The sequence below is a fragment of the Rhinoraja longicauda genome, chromosome 17 (genome assembly GCF_053455715.1).
Source record: "Rhinoraja longicauda isolate Sanriku21f chromosome 17, sRhiLon1.1, whole genome shotgun sequence".
In the NCBI taxonomy this organism is placed as follows: Eukaryota; Metazoa; Chordata; class Chondrichthyes; order Rajiformes; family Arhynchobatidae; genus Rhinoraja; species Rhinoraja longicauda.
In genome coordinates this window covers 36,862,316-36,876,003 of record NC_135969.1, presented here as the reverse complement: position 1 = coordinate 36,876,003, position 13,688 = coordinate 36,862,316, and the positions used below count along the sequence as shown (strand labels likewise).

The 13,688-nt window shown below is 43.5% G+C and overlaps 1 protein-coding gene across 3 annotated transcripts in view; it reads right to left on the bottom strand.

The window, feature by feature from the left end:
* The window catches only part of LOC144601928 (FERM domain-containing protein 4B-like), a 272,807-nt gene that overhangs the window by 131,347 nt on the left and 127,772 nt on the right, over positions 1–13,688 (bottom strand). For all 3 annotated transcript variants that reach the window (XM_078414519.1, XM_078414517.1, XM_078414518.1), the window contains exon 2: positions 5,509–5,574. In XM_078414519.1, coding sequence (XP_078270645.1) covers positions 5,509–5,574 — 66 coding nt within the window. The remainder of the gene's footprint in view (positions 1–5,508; positions 5,575–13,688) is intronic.

Below are 13,688 nucleotides of genomic sequence, written 5' to 3'. Positions count from 1 at the left end.
TTAAAAAGACAATTAGTTTAACATGGGTGGTCCAAGAAAAAAAAAGTCATTTTATTTTCATTGCATTAAGTTTGATAATTGTTGCCATCTTGTCTCACCAAAAAGCACATTTCCAACTTATCCCTTCTACCACAGAGTACATTTCTAAAGTTCTCTCCTCCTTTTTCTCATTCATTCTATATATTTATGTTACAATGCCCTTACTTAATTTTGGGGCCTTACGGTGACAATTTTAGTCAACATGGAAAAGACTTCTAAAGGTAGAAATCCTGGAATGATTTCTTTAGTCAGAGGGTGGTGAAGATGTGGAGAGCCTAGGATTGAGAGAGAAAGATAGAGTAGCCATGATTCAATGGCAGAGTACACTTGATAGGCTGAATGGCCAAAATCTGCTCCTAGTACTATCATATCATATCATATCATATCATATATATACAGCGCGGAAACAGGCCTTTTCGGCCCACCAAGTCCGCGCCGCCCAGCGATCCCCGCACATTAACACTATCCTACACCCACTAGGGACAATTTTTTACATTTACCCAGTCAATTAACCTACATACCTGTACGTCTTTGGAGTGTGGGAGGAAACCGAAGATCTCTGAGAAAACCCACGCAGGTCACGGGGAGAACGTACAAACTCCTTACAGTGCAGCACCCGTAGTCAGGATCGAACTTGAGTCTCCGGCGCTGCATTCGCTGTAAAACAGCAACTCTACCGCTGCGCTTGTAGAAAACTTGATGAGTTGTCTAGGATGAACTGACTTGGACTTCCCCATATAAGCCAAATGTGGTGGCACGGTGGCGCAGTGGTGGAGCTGCTGCCTTACAGCACTAGAGGCACAGGTTCGATCCTGACTACGGGTGCTGTCTGTATAGAGTTTGTGCCTTCTCTCTGTGACCAGGTGGTGTTATCTTCACCTTATCCAGTTTCCTCCCACACTCCAAAGACGTACAGGTTAGTAGGTTAAATGACTTTGGTAAAATTGCAAATTGCCCGTAGTGTGCAGGATAGTGCTAGTGTACGGGGTGATCGCTTATCATCGTGAACGTGATGGGCCAAAGGGCCTGTTTCCCTGCTGTATCTCTAAAGTCTAAATTGTCTGAAGTCTGAAGAAGGGTCTCGACTCGAAACGTCACCCATTCCTTCTCTCCTGAGATGCTGCCTGACCTGCTGAGTTACTCCAGCATTTTGTGAATGTCTAAATACTACCACTTTTGGAATTTAACCTAATTCTGCACAAATAAGTGTGTGTTGAATAATGAAGTAATAATCAAAAACATATAGCAAATGCTGCAAATATAACCAACTAAATATGAATAGTAAGGTGTTGGAAAAGTGAAGTTGTACTGTTGCTAAGCTGCATTATTGGTCCCTCTTCCAAGTAATAGAATAATGAGGAAGAATTACATTAGCCGGTCGGTGTCTTTAGAATAGAGGGTGCAAAGAATTAATGGCTGAATGGCTGCCAGTTCTAAAAAGGGGACTGTCATCACTCTGTTTTGTTAGCATGGGAAGAGACTAATCAGCATTTGCAGGGCTGATAACAGCTCATTGCTCAGTCAAATATAAATTGGAAGATAAGTCCACAGCTGCATATATATATATATATAGAAGGCAAACAAGTGGGTCGATAAGTGGATAGGGCTCCAAGCCAATGCAACTCACACATATATATCGCGTAGAGTCCACACCTGATGCTTAATGCTGAGCAAACAGAGATACTGGCTAACAGGAAAAGCTACTAATGTGAAGAGGAAACAAAAGTGTTCATCAGCCATTTTCTCCATCAGGTTAGGAACTATGTTTCTGCTTTCATAAACTTGTGTTTACATTTATTAACTATTATTAATTACATTCATTCCTTAATAAACTCGAAGGAAGGAACTGCAGATGCTGGTTTAAACCGAAGATAGGCACATAATGCTGGAGCCTTAATAAACTTACGTTTATTCTGAAGAAGGGTCTCGACCCATCCTCACACCTCCATGTCCTCCACAGATGCTGCCTGACCTGCTGAGTTATTCCAAAACTTTATGTCTTTTTGGCAAACTAGCATCTGCAGTTCCATGCATCTAGTTGTTTGGCCTGTTCTACTGGGCCTGCTTGCAAACCAATGTGCCATTTCTATCTCTGCCCAAGAATAATTTGCCATGCAAAGTTTTATGAAAATTAAATGGGCAGCATTTAAATCCTAAACAGTCACATCCATAAATTCTCCTCCAGTATTTTGATCAAGGTGCAGGGTTATTTGTTGGAGAGAAAGAAATTCACCAGGTTCAACATCCTGGTGGCGCAGCAATAGAGCTGCTGCCTCACAGCGCCAGAGACCCCGGTTCAATCCTGACCTTGGGTGCTGTCTGTGTGGAGTTTGCACATTCACCCTGTGACTGGGTGGGTTTCCTCCGGGTGCTCCGGTTTCCTCCCACATCCCAGAGATGTGCGGGTTGGTCGGTTAATTTTTAGTGTTAGTTTAGTTTAGTTCAGAGATACAGCGCGGAAACAGGCCCTTCGGCCCACCGACTTCGCACCGACCAGCGATCCCCGCACATTAACACTATCCTGCACACACTAGGGACAATTTCACATTTATACCAAGCCAATGAACCTACAAACCTGTACGTCTTTGGAGTGTGGGAGGAAATCAAAGATCGCGGAGAAAACCCACGCGGTCACGGGGAGATCACGGGTTCGATCCTGACTACGGGTGCTGTCGGTACGGAGTTTGTTGTTCTCCGTGTGACCTGTGTGGGTTTTCTCCGAGTGCTCCGGTTTCCTCCCACACTCCAAAGACGTAGAGGTTTTTAGGTAAATTTGCTTGGTGAATGTAAAAATTGTCCCTAGTAGGTGTGGGTCCATGATAGTGTTAATGTGCGGGGATCGTGTTAATGGTCGGTGCGGACTCGGTGGGCCGAAGGGCCTGTTTCCGCGCTGTAGCTCTAAAAATAAAAAAGAACGTACAAACTCCATACAGACAGCACCTGCCGGGATCGAACCTGGGTCTCTGGCGCTGCAAGCGTTGTAAGGCAGCAATCCTACTCTACGCTGCCCTAATTGGCTTCAGTACACTGCCCCTAGTGCGTCGAGAGAAGATGAGGAAGTGGGATAACATAGAATTAGTGTGAATGGGTGATCAATGGCCGACGTGGACGATGGGCCAAAGGGCCTGTTTCTATGCTGTATCTCCAAACTGTATCTCCAAACTAAACTATGCACACACATTTGTAAAAATTTTACTTACAATGACTCATTAATTATTATTCAACTGAAAGATCCTTTTGATGTAAGTTTGTAGTAATAAAACCGTGCAATTTTTGCATATATGCATTTCGTGATGGAAAAACAGAACCTATTATTTATCTTTTTATCATGTTATTTTTGTTTCATCAAGTTTTATATCTGTTTCTCTGTGGTAATAAGTCATTTTCCAATTGCAGCATCAACTTTGACAGCCCCGTGGGACTAGTGTAGATGGGGCATGCTAGACGGCATGGGCAAGTTGTTTCGAAGGGCCTGTTTCCGAGCTGTACTTCTCTGTGCTATTTAATGCCACGAAATTAAGGCATTTCTACGAGCTGTTGCTGTCACCCACTTGACACAATGCAGCAATGAACCCTCAGGCCAATATCTGTGGCTTGGTGATAAAGCATGTAATTATATTGATCCATTGTCACCGCAGGGCCTCGGTCCATTGCGATAATTAAAGCAAAATTTCCACAGGCATTAAATGAATAGGACTTGTAAATTACTCTTTGTCCTCTGCAGAATCGTGCAACAAATTTGCTTCCTAACTCCCGTTACCACGGCAAGGAAAGTGGGCAAACTTGAAATGCTGTCTCTTTCAAAGCTTTTTCCACAACTGGCCAATACCCGGTGTGGACTAAGATAACAGAACACAAAGTGCTGGTGGAGCTCGGCTGGTCAGGCAGCGACTGTGGAGGGAATGTTCAGGTGGTATTTTGGGTCGGGACCCTTCTTCAGATTGATCATGACATTTCAGGACCCTCACCCCCCCCCCCCCCCCCCCCCCCCCCCATTAATACCATAATTCTCCGAAACGTCGAGGCCATTTGGCCCTTCGAGCCAGCACCGCCATTCAATGTGATCATGGCTGATCATTCTCAATCAGTACCCTGTTCCTGCCTTCTCCCCATACCCCCTGACTCCGCTATCCTTAAGAGCTCCATCTAGCTCTCTTTTGAATGCATTCAGAGAATTGGCCTCCACTGCCTTCTGAGGCAGAGAATTCCGCAGATTCACAACTCTCTGACTGAAAAAGTTTTTCCTCATCTCAATTCTAAATGGCCTACCCCTTATTCTTAAACTGTGGCCCCTTGTTCTGGACTCCCCCAACATTGGGAACATGTTTCCTGCCTCTAACGTGTCCAACCCCTTAATAATCTTATACGTTTCGATAAGATCCCCTCTCATCCTTCTAAATTCCAGTGTATACAAGCCTAGTCGCTCCAGTCTTTCAACATATGACATCTCCCGACATCAGTCTTAAGCAGTAGGAAAATAACTGCAGATGCTGGTTCAAATTGAAGGTAGATACAAAATGCTGGAGTAACTTAATGGGTCAGGCAGCATCTCAGGAGAGAAGGAATGGGTGACGTTTCGGGTCAAGACTCTCCTTCAGACTGATGTCAGGGGATGGGCGGGACAAAGATAGGATGTAGTAGGAGACAGGAAGCCAGTGGGAGTACTGGGAATGGGGAGGGGAAAGAAAGGGACAGAGGAACTATTTGAAGTTGGAAAAGTCAATGTTCATACCGCTGGGGTGTAAACTGCCCAAGCGAAATATGAGATGCTGTTCCTCCAATTTGCATCTCATATTTTGCTTGGGCAGCCATTTCTTCTCTCCTGAGATGCTGCCTGACCCGCTGAGTTACTCCAGCATTTTGTGTCTATCAAGGTTAACATCTCTGGTCAACGTTCCTCCATCTGATATCCAGTAGCTGCAGTTTAAAAAAATATTCATCATCAGGTAGAGAATAGTCTGTGTAAATGCGACATAATGCTACTCAGTTCTCCCTCTAAGAAGGTGAATAATCTCGATTTACTCTGGTAACAACCGACACAAAATCAAGTAGTCGCTGTGTTTAAAATCTGCGAATACATTTATATTCCACCACATACTCCATAACACCATATACTCCAGCCCTTTTTGTCCTTTTATGTATTAATCAGCATAATCATAAGATATAGGAGCAGAATTAGGCCATTCGGCCCATCAAGTCTACTCTGCCATTCAATCATGGCCGATCTATCTCTCCCTCCTAACCCCATTCTCCTGCCTTCTCCCCATAACCGCTGACACCCGTACTAATCAAGAATCTATCTATCTCTGCCTTAAATATATCCACTGACTTGGCCTCCACAGCCTTCTGTGGCAAAGAGTTCACAAAGCATCAGGAGTTATTTGTCTCCCCAAGTAGTTAATTACACCATTACCTTGCGTTTTTGGTGCAGTTTTCTCTCCTTATTCAAGTCAGAGGGAGATATCTTACCTGAACGAGGAGCTCCAGTTTTCTGTCATCCAGGAGATTAACCTGACAGTGTCGACCTTCCGCCATCTGCAAAAGGTAAAAAGAATGCACGTTAGCATTCAGTGTTTTATATAACTATCAAATAGTTTCACTTCATCGTAGCCAGAGTGGCATAGTGGTGTAGTTGCTGCCTTCCAGTGCCATAGACTCAATCCTGACTACGATTACTGTCTGTATGGAGTCCGTACGTTCTCCCTGTGACCGCGTGGGTTTTCTCCAGGTGCTCCGGTTTGCTCCCACACTTCAAAGACATGCAGGTTTGTAGGTTAAATGGCTTCGGTAAAAATTGTAAATTGCCCCCAGTGTGTAGGATATTGGTAGTATACGGAGATGGCTGGTTGGCGCGGACTCGATGGGCCGAAGGGCTTGCTTTCCACGTTGTATCTCCAAACTAAACCAATATGAACATTTAAAAGATTTACTTACTGAATTTCATTTAAATCCCCCTGCTGTGAATGTGGGGTCAAACATGATGCCGTCTGTATAAATAATACAGGCTGCACAACATTAGTTTAACAATTTAACCATGAAACTACCTCTTCCACATCCCAATGCTAAAGGGTAGAAATTTGTCATTGATTCCATGTGTCGCGATTGAAAAATAGCGCATACATTGTATTTTGCTTCCAAAATTGTTTTCAATCAGTTCAATGCAATTGAATTTCACACATGCCTGATAATCTCCTCACTACCTCCTCTCTAAACGTAACTAAACTACCCTGTGCCCCATCTAGACTCGTACCAATTTCTCCATTCCCCCTCCCTTTCCACCTACCCTCTTCCTGACTACACAATTTACACCTTTTCTAACCTTGTCTCACACTTTTTGTCTCTTTATCTCTGGCCTTTGTCCAAACATCTGCCTATCAAAACCCCCCCTAGCCTGTATCCACCTATCACTCCCCAGGTTTTCACCTGCCTCTTCTCTCTACAAGTTTTCTCCCCTCCCACCCCACTTCGATCGGTCTGAAGAAGGGTACCTACCCAAAGCGTCACCTATCCAAAGACAGGTGCAAAAAGCCGGAGTAACAGAGTGGGTCAGGCAGTGAGAAAAGGAAAAGGTGACGTTTGGGTCGAGACCCTTTTTCAGACCTTATCTTCACCTTTCCATGTTCTCCAGAAAGGCTGCCTGATCCACCTGGTTATTCCAGCATCTTCTGTCTGAATCTGCATAAACTATTGTTTGTGCAGTTAGTACACATTACTAAGGATGACCTTTAGCCCAGGTTTATCCATTTACACTCATAGAGGTTGAGATGCAATCATATTTCACAGGATTCCTTATCTTCTTACTTGTTTCCTTTTCCTTTCACTATCTCCCTGGATTTCCTTCATTTTATCCAGGCCAGCACCAGCATTATTTCCTTTGGTTACATTTACTATTTTCAACATTAGATTAAGTTGCAACTCTTCTTTAAATGTAACTGCTCAGACTTTGCAATCTTTAAACATGCAGGGAGAGGGGAAGGGAAGTATTTGCATTAATATCACATTATTATTGACCTTGAAGAGAATTTCAAAGCAAAATATATATGATACATTAACTTGAAATTCGGACAATTTTTGTACAGAGCACGGTCCGAAAGAACAAATGAGATGAATAACCATTTTATTTTATTTTATTTTAGTTTAGAGATATAGCATGGAAATAGGCCATTCAGCCCACCGCCAACAGTCTGAAAAAGGGTCCCGACCCAAAATACCACCTATCCATGTTCTCCAGATATGTTGCCTGACCTGCTGGGTTACTCCAGCACTTTGTGTCCCTTTGTGCAATAATAGCATCTACATGTTCCTGGGTTTTACAAGGCAACTGTTAACTCCGTAGAAAACATTGGACAGGCCTTGACTGAAACACTGTGTATGTTTGATTCCAGAAACCTCTGTTCAGGAAAAAAAAACTGGAGAGGATATAAAAGATATGTTCTAGTGGTACAAAGGAACGGAGGATTTCAGTTATGAGTTGAGAGTAGTTGGAATTGTTCTCCTGAAAGCCTACAAGAGCAGAGTTGTTCAAGGATAGCACGGGTCTGTTGAATAAATAAGGTGGAATTTGCTTCCAGTGGGAGGACCAGAGGCCATCATTCTAAAGCAGAGGGAGTTGGGAAAACATTCATCAGCTCGTTCAAAGAATCAGAATGCAATGCTGAGGAGAAGCTGTCAAGAGCAAATTTTCTGCATCATTTGAGCTTTGCTGGGCCATGGGGAAGAGCTGGGGATGGAACCGGTATAATGGAATGGTTTTTCAAAGATTATTGCACAAATTGAGTATGATTGGCTGAACAGTCTTCTGTGGTGCCAATGGTTCTGAACTTTTAGGTTACACGGGGGCGCAGCGGTAGAGTTGCTGCCCCACAGCACCAGAGACCCAGGCTCGCTCCAGACTACCGGGTGCTGTCTGTGTGGAGTTTGTACGTTCTCCCCGTGACATGCATGGGTTTTCTCCGGGATCTCCAATTTCATCCCGCACTCCAAAGACGTACAGGTTTATCGGCTAACGGGCATGGCAAAAAATTGTCCCCTGTGTGTGTCGGATAACGTCAGTGTGCGGGGATTGCTGGTCGGTGCGGATTTGGTGGGCCAAAGGGCCTGTTCTCATACTGTATCTCTAAACTAAGCTAAACTAAACACTAAGCTAAGCTCTAAGATAAAATAAACTATGCAAAATTATCAACCTGTCTCAATTGATGAGAAACATAAAGAAGCAATATCTAACTATACAGATAAGAATCACAATTTTCTTTACTCACATTATCTTATTAGAATTAAGGAAAGGCACCAATGTGGCAGAACAGATGTGATTTCTTGCTTTGACAAGTTGGGATGTTGTAAATGGCATTTGTACATTTCAGGGGTGCTGTCATGGTAGCAGCATTGTAAACATAACCCCCAGGCTCACAGCATGTGGCTTCCATCCGACAGATGGCCCCCTTATTAAAATCCAGTGTTCAGGACATTGACTCTTGACTTTTCATTTTGATTCGCCACATATAATATTGCCCTCTCCTCTTGTACAGAAACCATCAAGTTTACAATGCCATAGGTCCAACAGAAAGATAACTTTCATCATAGCTAGTATTCCAGCTGTAGTCCATGTATAGGCATGGACATAGAGTGAGTATTTAAGTGCAAAACTATACTGGGATCTTATGGGCAGGACAGTTGTGTGAGAAATCTGCGTTGTATCGATGTAATCATGCCTGGAAAATTCATTTAGTAACTATATATATATATATATATATATATATATATATATTCCACACATACATATACATGAATGTGTTCTGTGAAGACATTATGCACATTTTACACAACACACAACGTACACACACATACACACACACACATATATACACACACGCACACACAAACACACATATATACACACACATATGTACACACACACATATATATCTTTCTATCTAGCTATAGAATTTCTATCAGTGTACAGTAGAGAGCACATTGACTGGTTGCATCACGGCCTTGTTCGGCAACTTGAATGCCCAGGAGCGAAGAGGACTACAAGAAGTTGTGAACACTGCCCCGGTCCATCACCGGCTCTGACCTCCCCACCATCACAGGGATTTACCGGAATCGCTGCCTCAAAAAGGCAGGCAGCATCATCAGAGACCCACACCACCCTGGACACACACTCATTTCACCCTTGCCATCGGGAAGGAGTTACAGGAGCCTGAAAACTGTCGCGTCCAGGTTCAGGAACAGCTTCTCCCCTACAGCCATTCGGCACTACAACCTCAAATAAGCTCTGAACTACATAGACTATTATTATTATTACTGCACTGTTATTATTGTACATATATATATATATATATATAATCTGTGTATTTGTGTATGTGTATATATATACATACTGAACTGTTTTTCTCTCTCAAACACTTATATTTGTTTACAGTGTACTATGTTTACATATTCTGTTCTGCTGCTGCAAGTAAGAATTTAATTGTTCTGTCTGTGACGTATGACAATAAAACATTCTTGACTCTTGACATCTTCATATATACACATACACACACTCTATATATAGACATCCACACACAGGTGCATACACACACACACACATATATACATACACACATGCAATTTATTAAATGTTCTGTGAAGACATTAAGCACACACATTTCCAACATAGTACCTCCAATATATGTTGCAGGAGCAACATTAACTGATTATATAATGGAAGAAACATTTTTTTATTTGTTAGAAATAATTTAAAAATATTTAATATTCTTAAATACTACTTTTATATTAAACAAAGGACGGAAGACCTGCCTGATTTTGCGCTAAAGAACAAAATAACTTTCCGGGATATTTTAATTGAAATCAAAGTCAGCGGCAGAGAAAAAAAGTGAAATATACGCACATTGGTAAAGAAAGACTATGAAGTAAAATGTTTTATAACTTACTGTCTAGGCCCCAGGGCAAGCTGATAATGTAATTGGTTTCTTATCTCCATCTACACTTCTTCTCATCTTCAAATCTTTATCCCTTCTGTTAAACCTACAGTTAATTCTCCTTTCCTTAGCAACTTCACTAGCCTTCCAGACAAGTTCAAGATCAAGAATGTGTATTTGTCATAAGCACTGGATGTGAACTGGAACAATTACTTTCTTACCTGCTCCAGCTTTATAGGCACATTAGACATGTCCGTAAATGTCTCCAAAGAATCTAACAAACTTTTGCAGAGGTCCTGACTTTTGCAGAGGTCCTGAGGTAAACAGTATCCTGACTGTTGGCATCATGGCCTGGTCTGGAAACTCCAATGCACAGGAATGCACAATGTTGCAGAGAGTGGTGGTCTCAGCCTGTTCCATCACTGGCACAGCCCGCCCCATCATTAAATCTACATCGGGCACTGCCTCAGGAAGGCAGTATCTATCAGTTCAGTTTAGTTTATTGTCATGTGTACTGAGGTACAGTGAAAAGCTTTTCGTTGCGTGCCAACCAGTTAGCGGAAATACAATCGATCGACTTACAATTTACAATCAATCACTGAGGATCCTTGCCATCTGGGCTTTGCCCTCTCCTTAACGCCATCATCAGGCAGGAGGTACAGAAGCCTGAAGTTCCAAACCACTCCACTAGGTTCAGGAACAGATGCTTTATTGGCGGAACCTGGCCCGAAGGCTTGGCGGTCGATGGGGTCGGGAACCCGCCAGAAGGCGAGGCAGACGGCGTAACTGGAAGGGAGGTGAAGAAGTCGGACACAAGGAGCAATGACCGGTGGGAGGGTGAACTGGAGTAATGGCACCAGCGTCTTCAAGGTCGGCTGCAGGAGGCGCCCCTGAGACACAAAATGGTCGATCGAGGAAAGGAGAGGAGAGGGAGATCGGTTCCCGGGAACTGCTCCAGTACACCGTTTGCGCGGGCCGACCGGACTTTAGACTTAATGGAATAATGGCGCCAAAACTGGAGGCGCCCGCGTGTGTAGTATATGCAAAAGTAATTTCACTGTGCAGTTGCGCATGTGACGAATGAAGCACTATTGACTATTCTTGGTTCTCCAACCTGCATGATCCCATTTAAATTTCTGGAGTAGATTTTTAATGACAGCAACTTGCATATTAAAAATTTCCCGTCAACTCTGCTACCGACCCTCAGAACCTGCCCGTGTCTGGTGGCAACAGGAGGTACAGCGCGGTATGGAAATGACTTTAGTTTAGTTTAGCTTAGAGGTACAGCGCGGAAACAGGCCCTTCGGCCTACCGTGTCCACGCCGACCAACCATCCCCGCACACTGCCACTGCCCTACACACTAGGGATAATTTTACATACATACCAAGCCAATTAACCCACAAACCTGTACATCTTTGGAGTGTGGGAGGGAACTGAAGATCTCAGAGAAAACCCACGCAGGTCACGGGGAGAACGTACAAACTCTATACCGTAGTCAGGATCTCTGGCGTTGTAAGGGAGCAACTCTACCACTGCACCACAGTGCCACCCTCAGTGGGACTTATTGATGAGTAATTGGCCTCTTTGTGCATAGAGGGGGAATTCAGATCCTCCTGGTGTCATTTTGCTTGTCTAATATTAAAGGTCAAAGAGGGATACAAGTGTTATAGTTACTGTACTATTTTCCAATCGAATCTAACAGCACGTTAACACAATTTGACACCTCATACCATACAATTTTTCAACGTGTTAAAATTTATGATTACATTTTCTCACGGCTGAAACAGTTCAAACGTTGCCACTGGAGAATGAATCGGTTTCTGCCATATTTTAAAACACGTTTCAATATTTGCAGCAGATGATCTGTTCCTTATGGAAGATGTTTTTAATTCAGTATCCTTCTGTCGATAGCGAACCACATCTGTTCTTTGGTGCCCACTGCAATATTCTGGTCAGAGCTGGAGGCAGATTTTGCAAAGCGAAAACAAACATAGCCCTTCACCGACGCTGTTCCACGAGTCATTCTTCCCCTCCAGCGACCCCACCCCACGCAAAGGAGATAGTCCTGTTGGATCCAGTTCAATGGAACATTGTGCTCTCTCCAACTTTCCAGCCAATTCATAATAATACATGTTGTTCCCTTTCAACCACCTCAATGCCGGCTAAACCTCTCCCTCCCCACCTCCTCAAGCCAACCCGGTGTCCGGAAACGAAGAACTGCAGATGCTGGCTTGTGCCAAAGATAGACACAAAGTGCTGGAGTAACTCAGCGGGTCGTGCAGCATCTCTGGAGAAAAAGGATGAGTGACGTTTTCATCATTTGAAACGTCACCCCATCCTTTTTCTCCAGAGATGCTGCCCGACCCGCTGAGTTACTCCAACACTTTGTGTCTAACCTGACTTTTAGTTTAGTTTAGTTTAGAGATACAGCATGGAAACAGGCCCCTCAAGTCCACGCCAACCACCGATCGCTCGTTCACACTAGTTCTATGTTATTTCACTTTCCCATCCACCCCCCACATTCAAGACCCCATTTTTACTGGGATTAATTAGCTGACACACCTGCACGCCTTTGTGATGTAAGAGTAAACTAGAGCACCCACAGGAAACCCACATGGTCACAGAGAGACATGTGCAAACTCTACACAGTACCCGAGGTCAAGATCGAACCTGGATCTCTGGCGCTGTGTGTATAGAGTGGGATAACATAGAACTAGTGTGAACGTGTGTTTGATGGTTAGCATGGACTCAGTGGGCCGAAGGACCTGTTATTCCATGCTGTATCTTCCAATTTAATGGCTCTCTCGTTCCATCTCTATTAAAACAGGCACTTTGCTTTCTTTAGAAGACAGACACAAAGTGCTTGAGTAACTCAGTGGGTCAGGTAGTATTTCCGGAGAAAAGGAATAGGTGACGTTTTCGGGTCGGACTTCCCTTTCTTCGTTTTGCCAACTTAGGCTGACACTCAAGATAGAGCTAGATAGAGCTCTTAAGGATAGCGGAGTCAGGGGGTATGGGGAGAAGGCAGGAACGGGGTACTGATTGAGAATGATCAGCCATGATCACATTGAATGGCAGTGCTGGCTCGAAAGGCCGAATGGCCTCCTCCTGCACCTATTGTCTATTGTCTATACTGCCATTTCTCTCTCTCTCATCACTCCTTGCACTGTCAAGAGTGGGGACCACAAAAGGAAAGTTTAAGTGCGATTCCTGGCTGATTAGTGTGGATCAAAAGCACTCTGGTGCTGGCTGAGATGAGAGGCTGAAAGACCCAAGTCATGATGACACTGAACTATTGCCCTGAAGAGGGGATTGCTTCCATGCTGATTGTCCCCAATAGTTTTTCAATGACATTCTGAAATCAGATATCAGCAGGAAGGGTTAAGTATTGAATTTTAGAAATTATGTGACACCACTAGCTTTTGACACAAATAAACCTTGGACGATGGCCATGTTCCAAAGCCCTTTGGCTTAGTTTGGAGAACTAGCATTGAGCTCCAGATACTGACCATCTGGATATCTTTGGTGAGCCATTTTCAACAATTATCAGTCAATAAACTACATACTGCGCAGAAAAAGAAATTTAATGTCAGAAAATTATGAAAATGAGATTCACAATATTGGGGAAATGTTACGATCATACACTCTAAGAGCAGAGAGCTGGCAAATACGGTGCCCTGATAATTGGACTACAGCATGGATCTAAAGAGTCCATTTCCTCCAGAGGA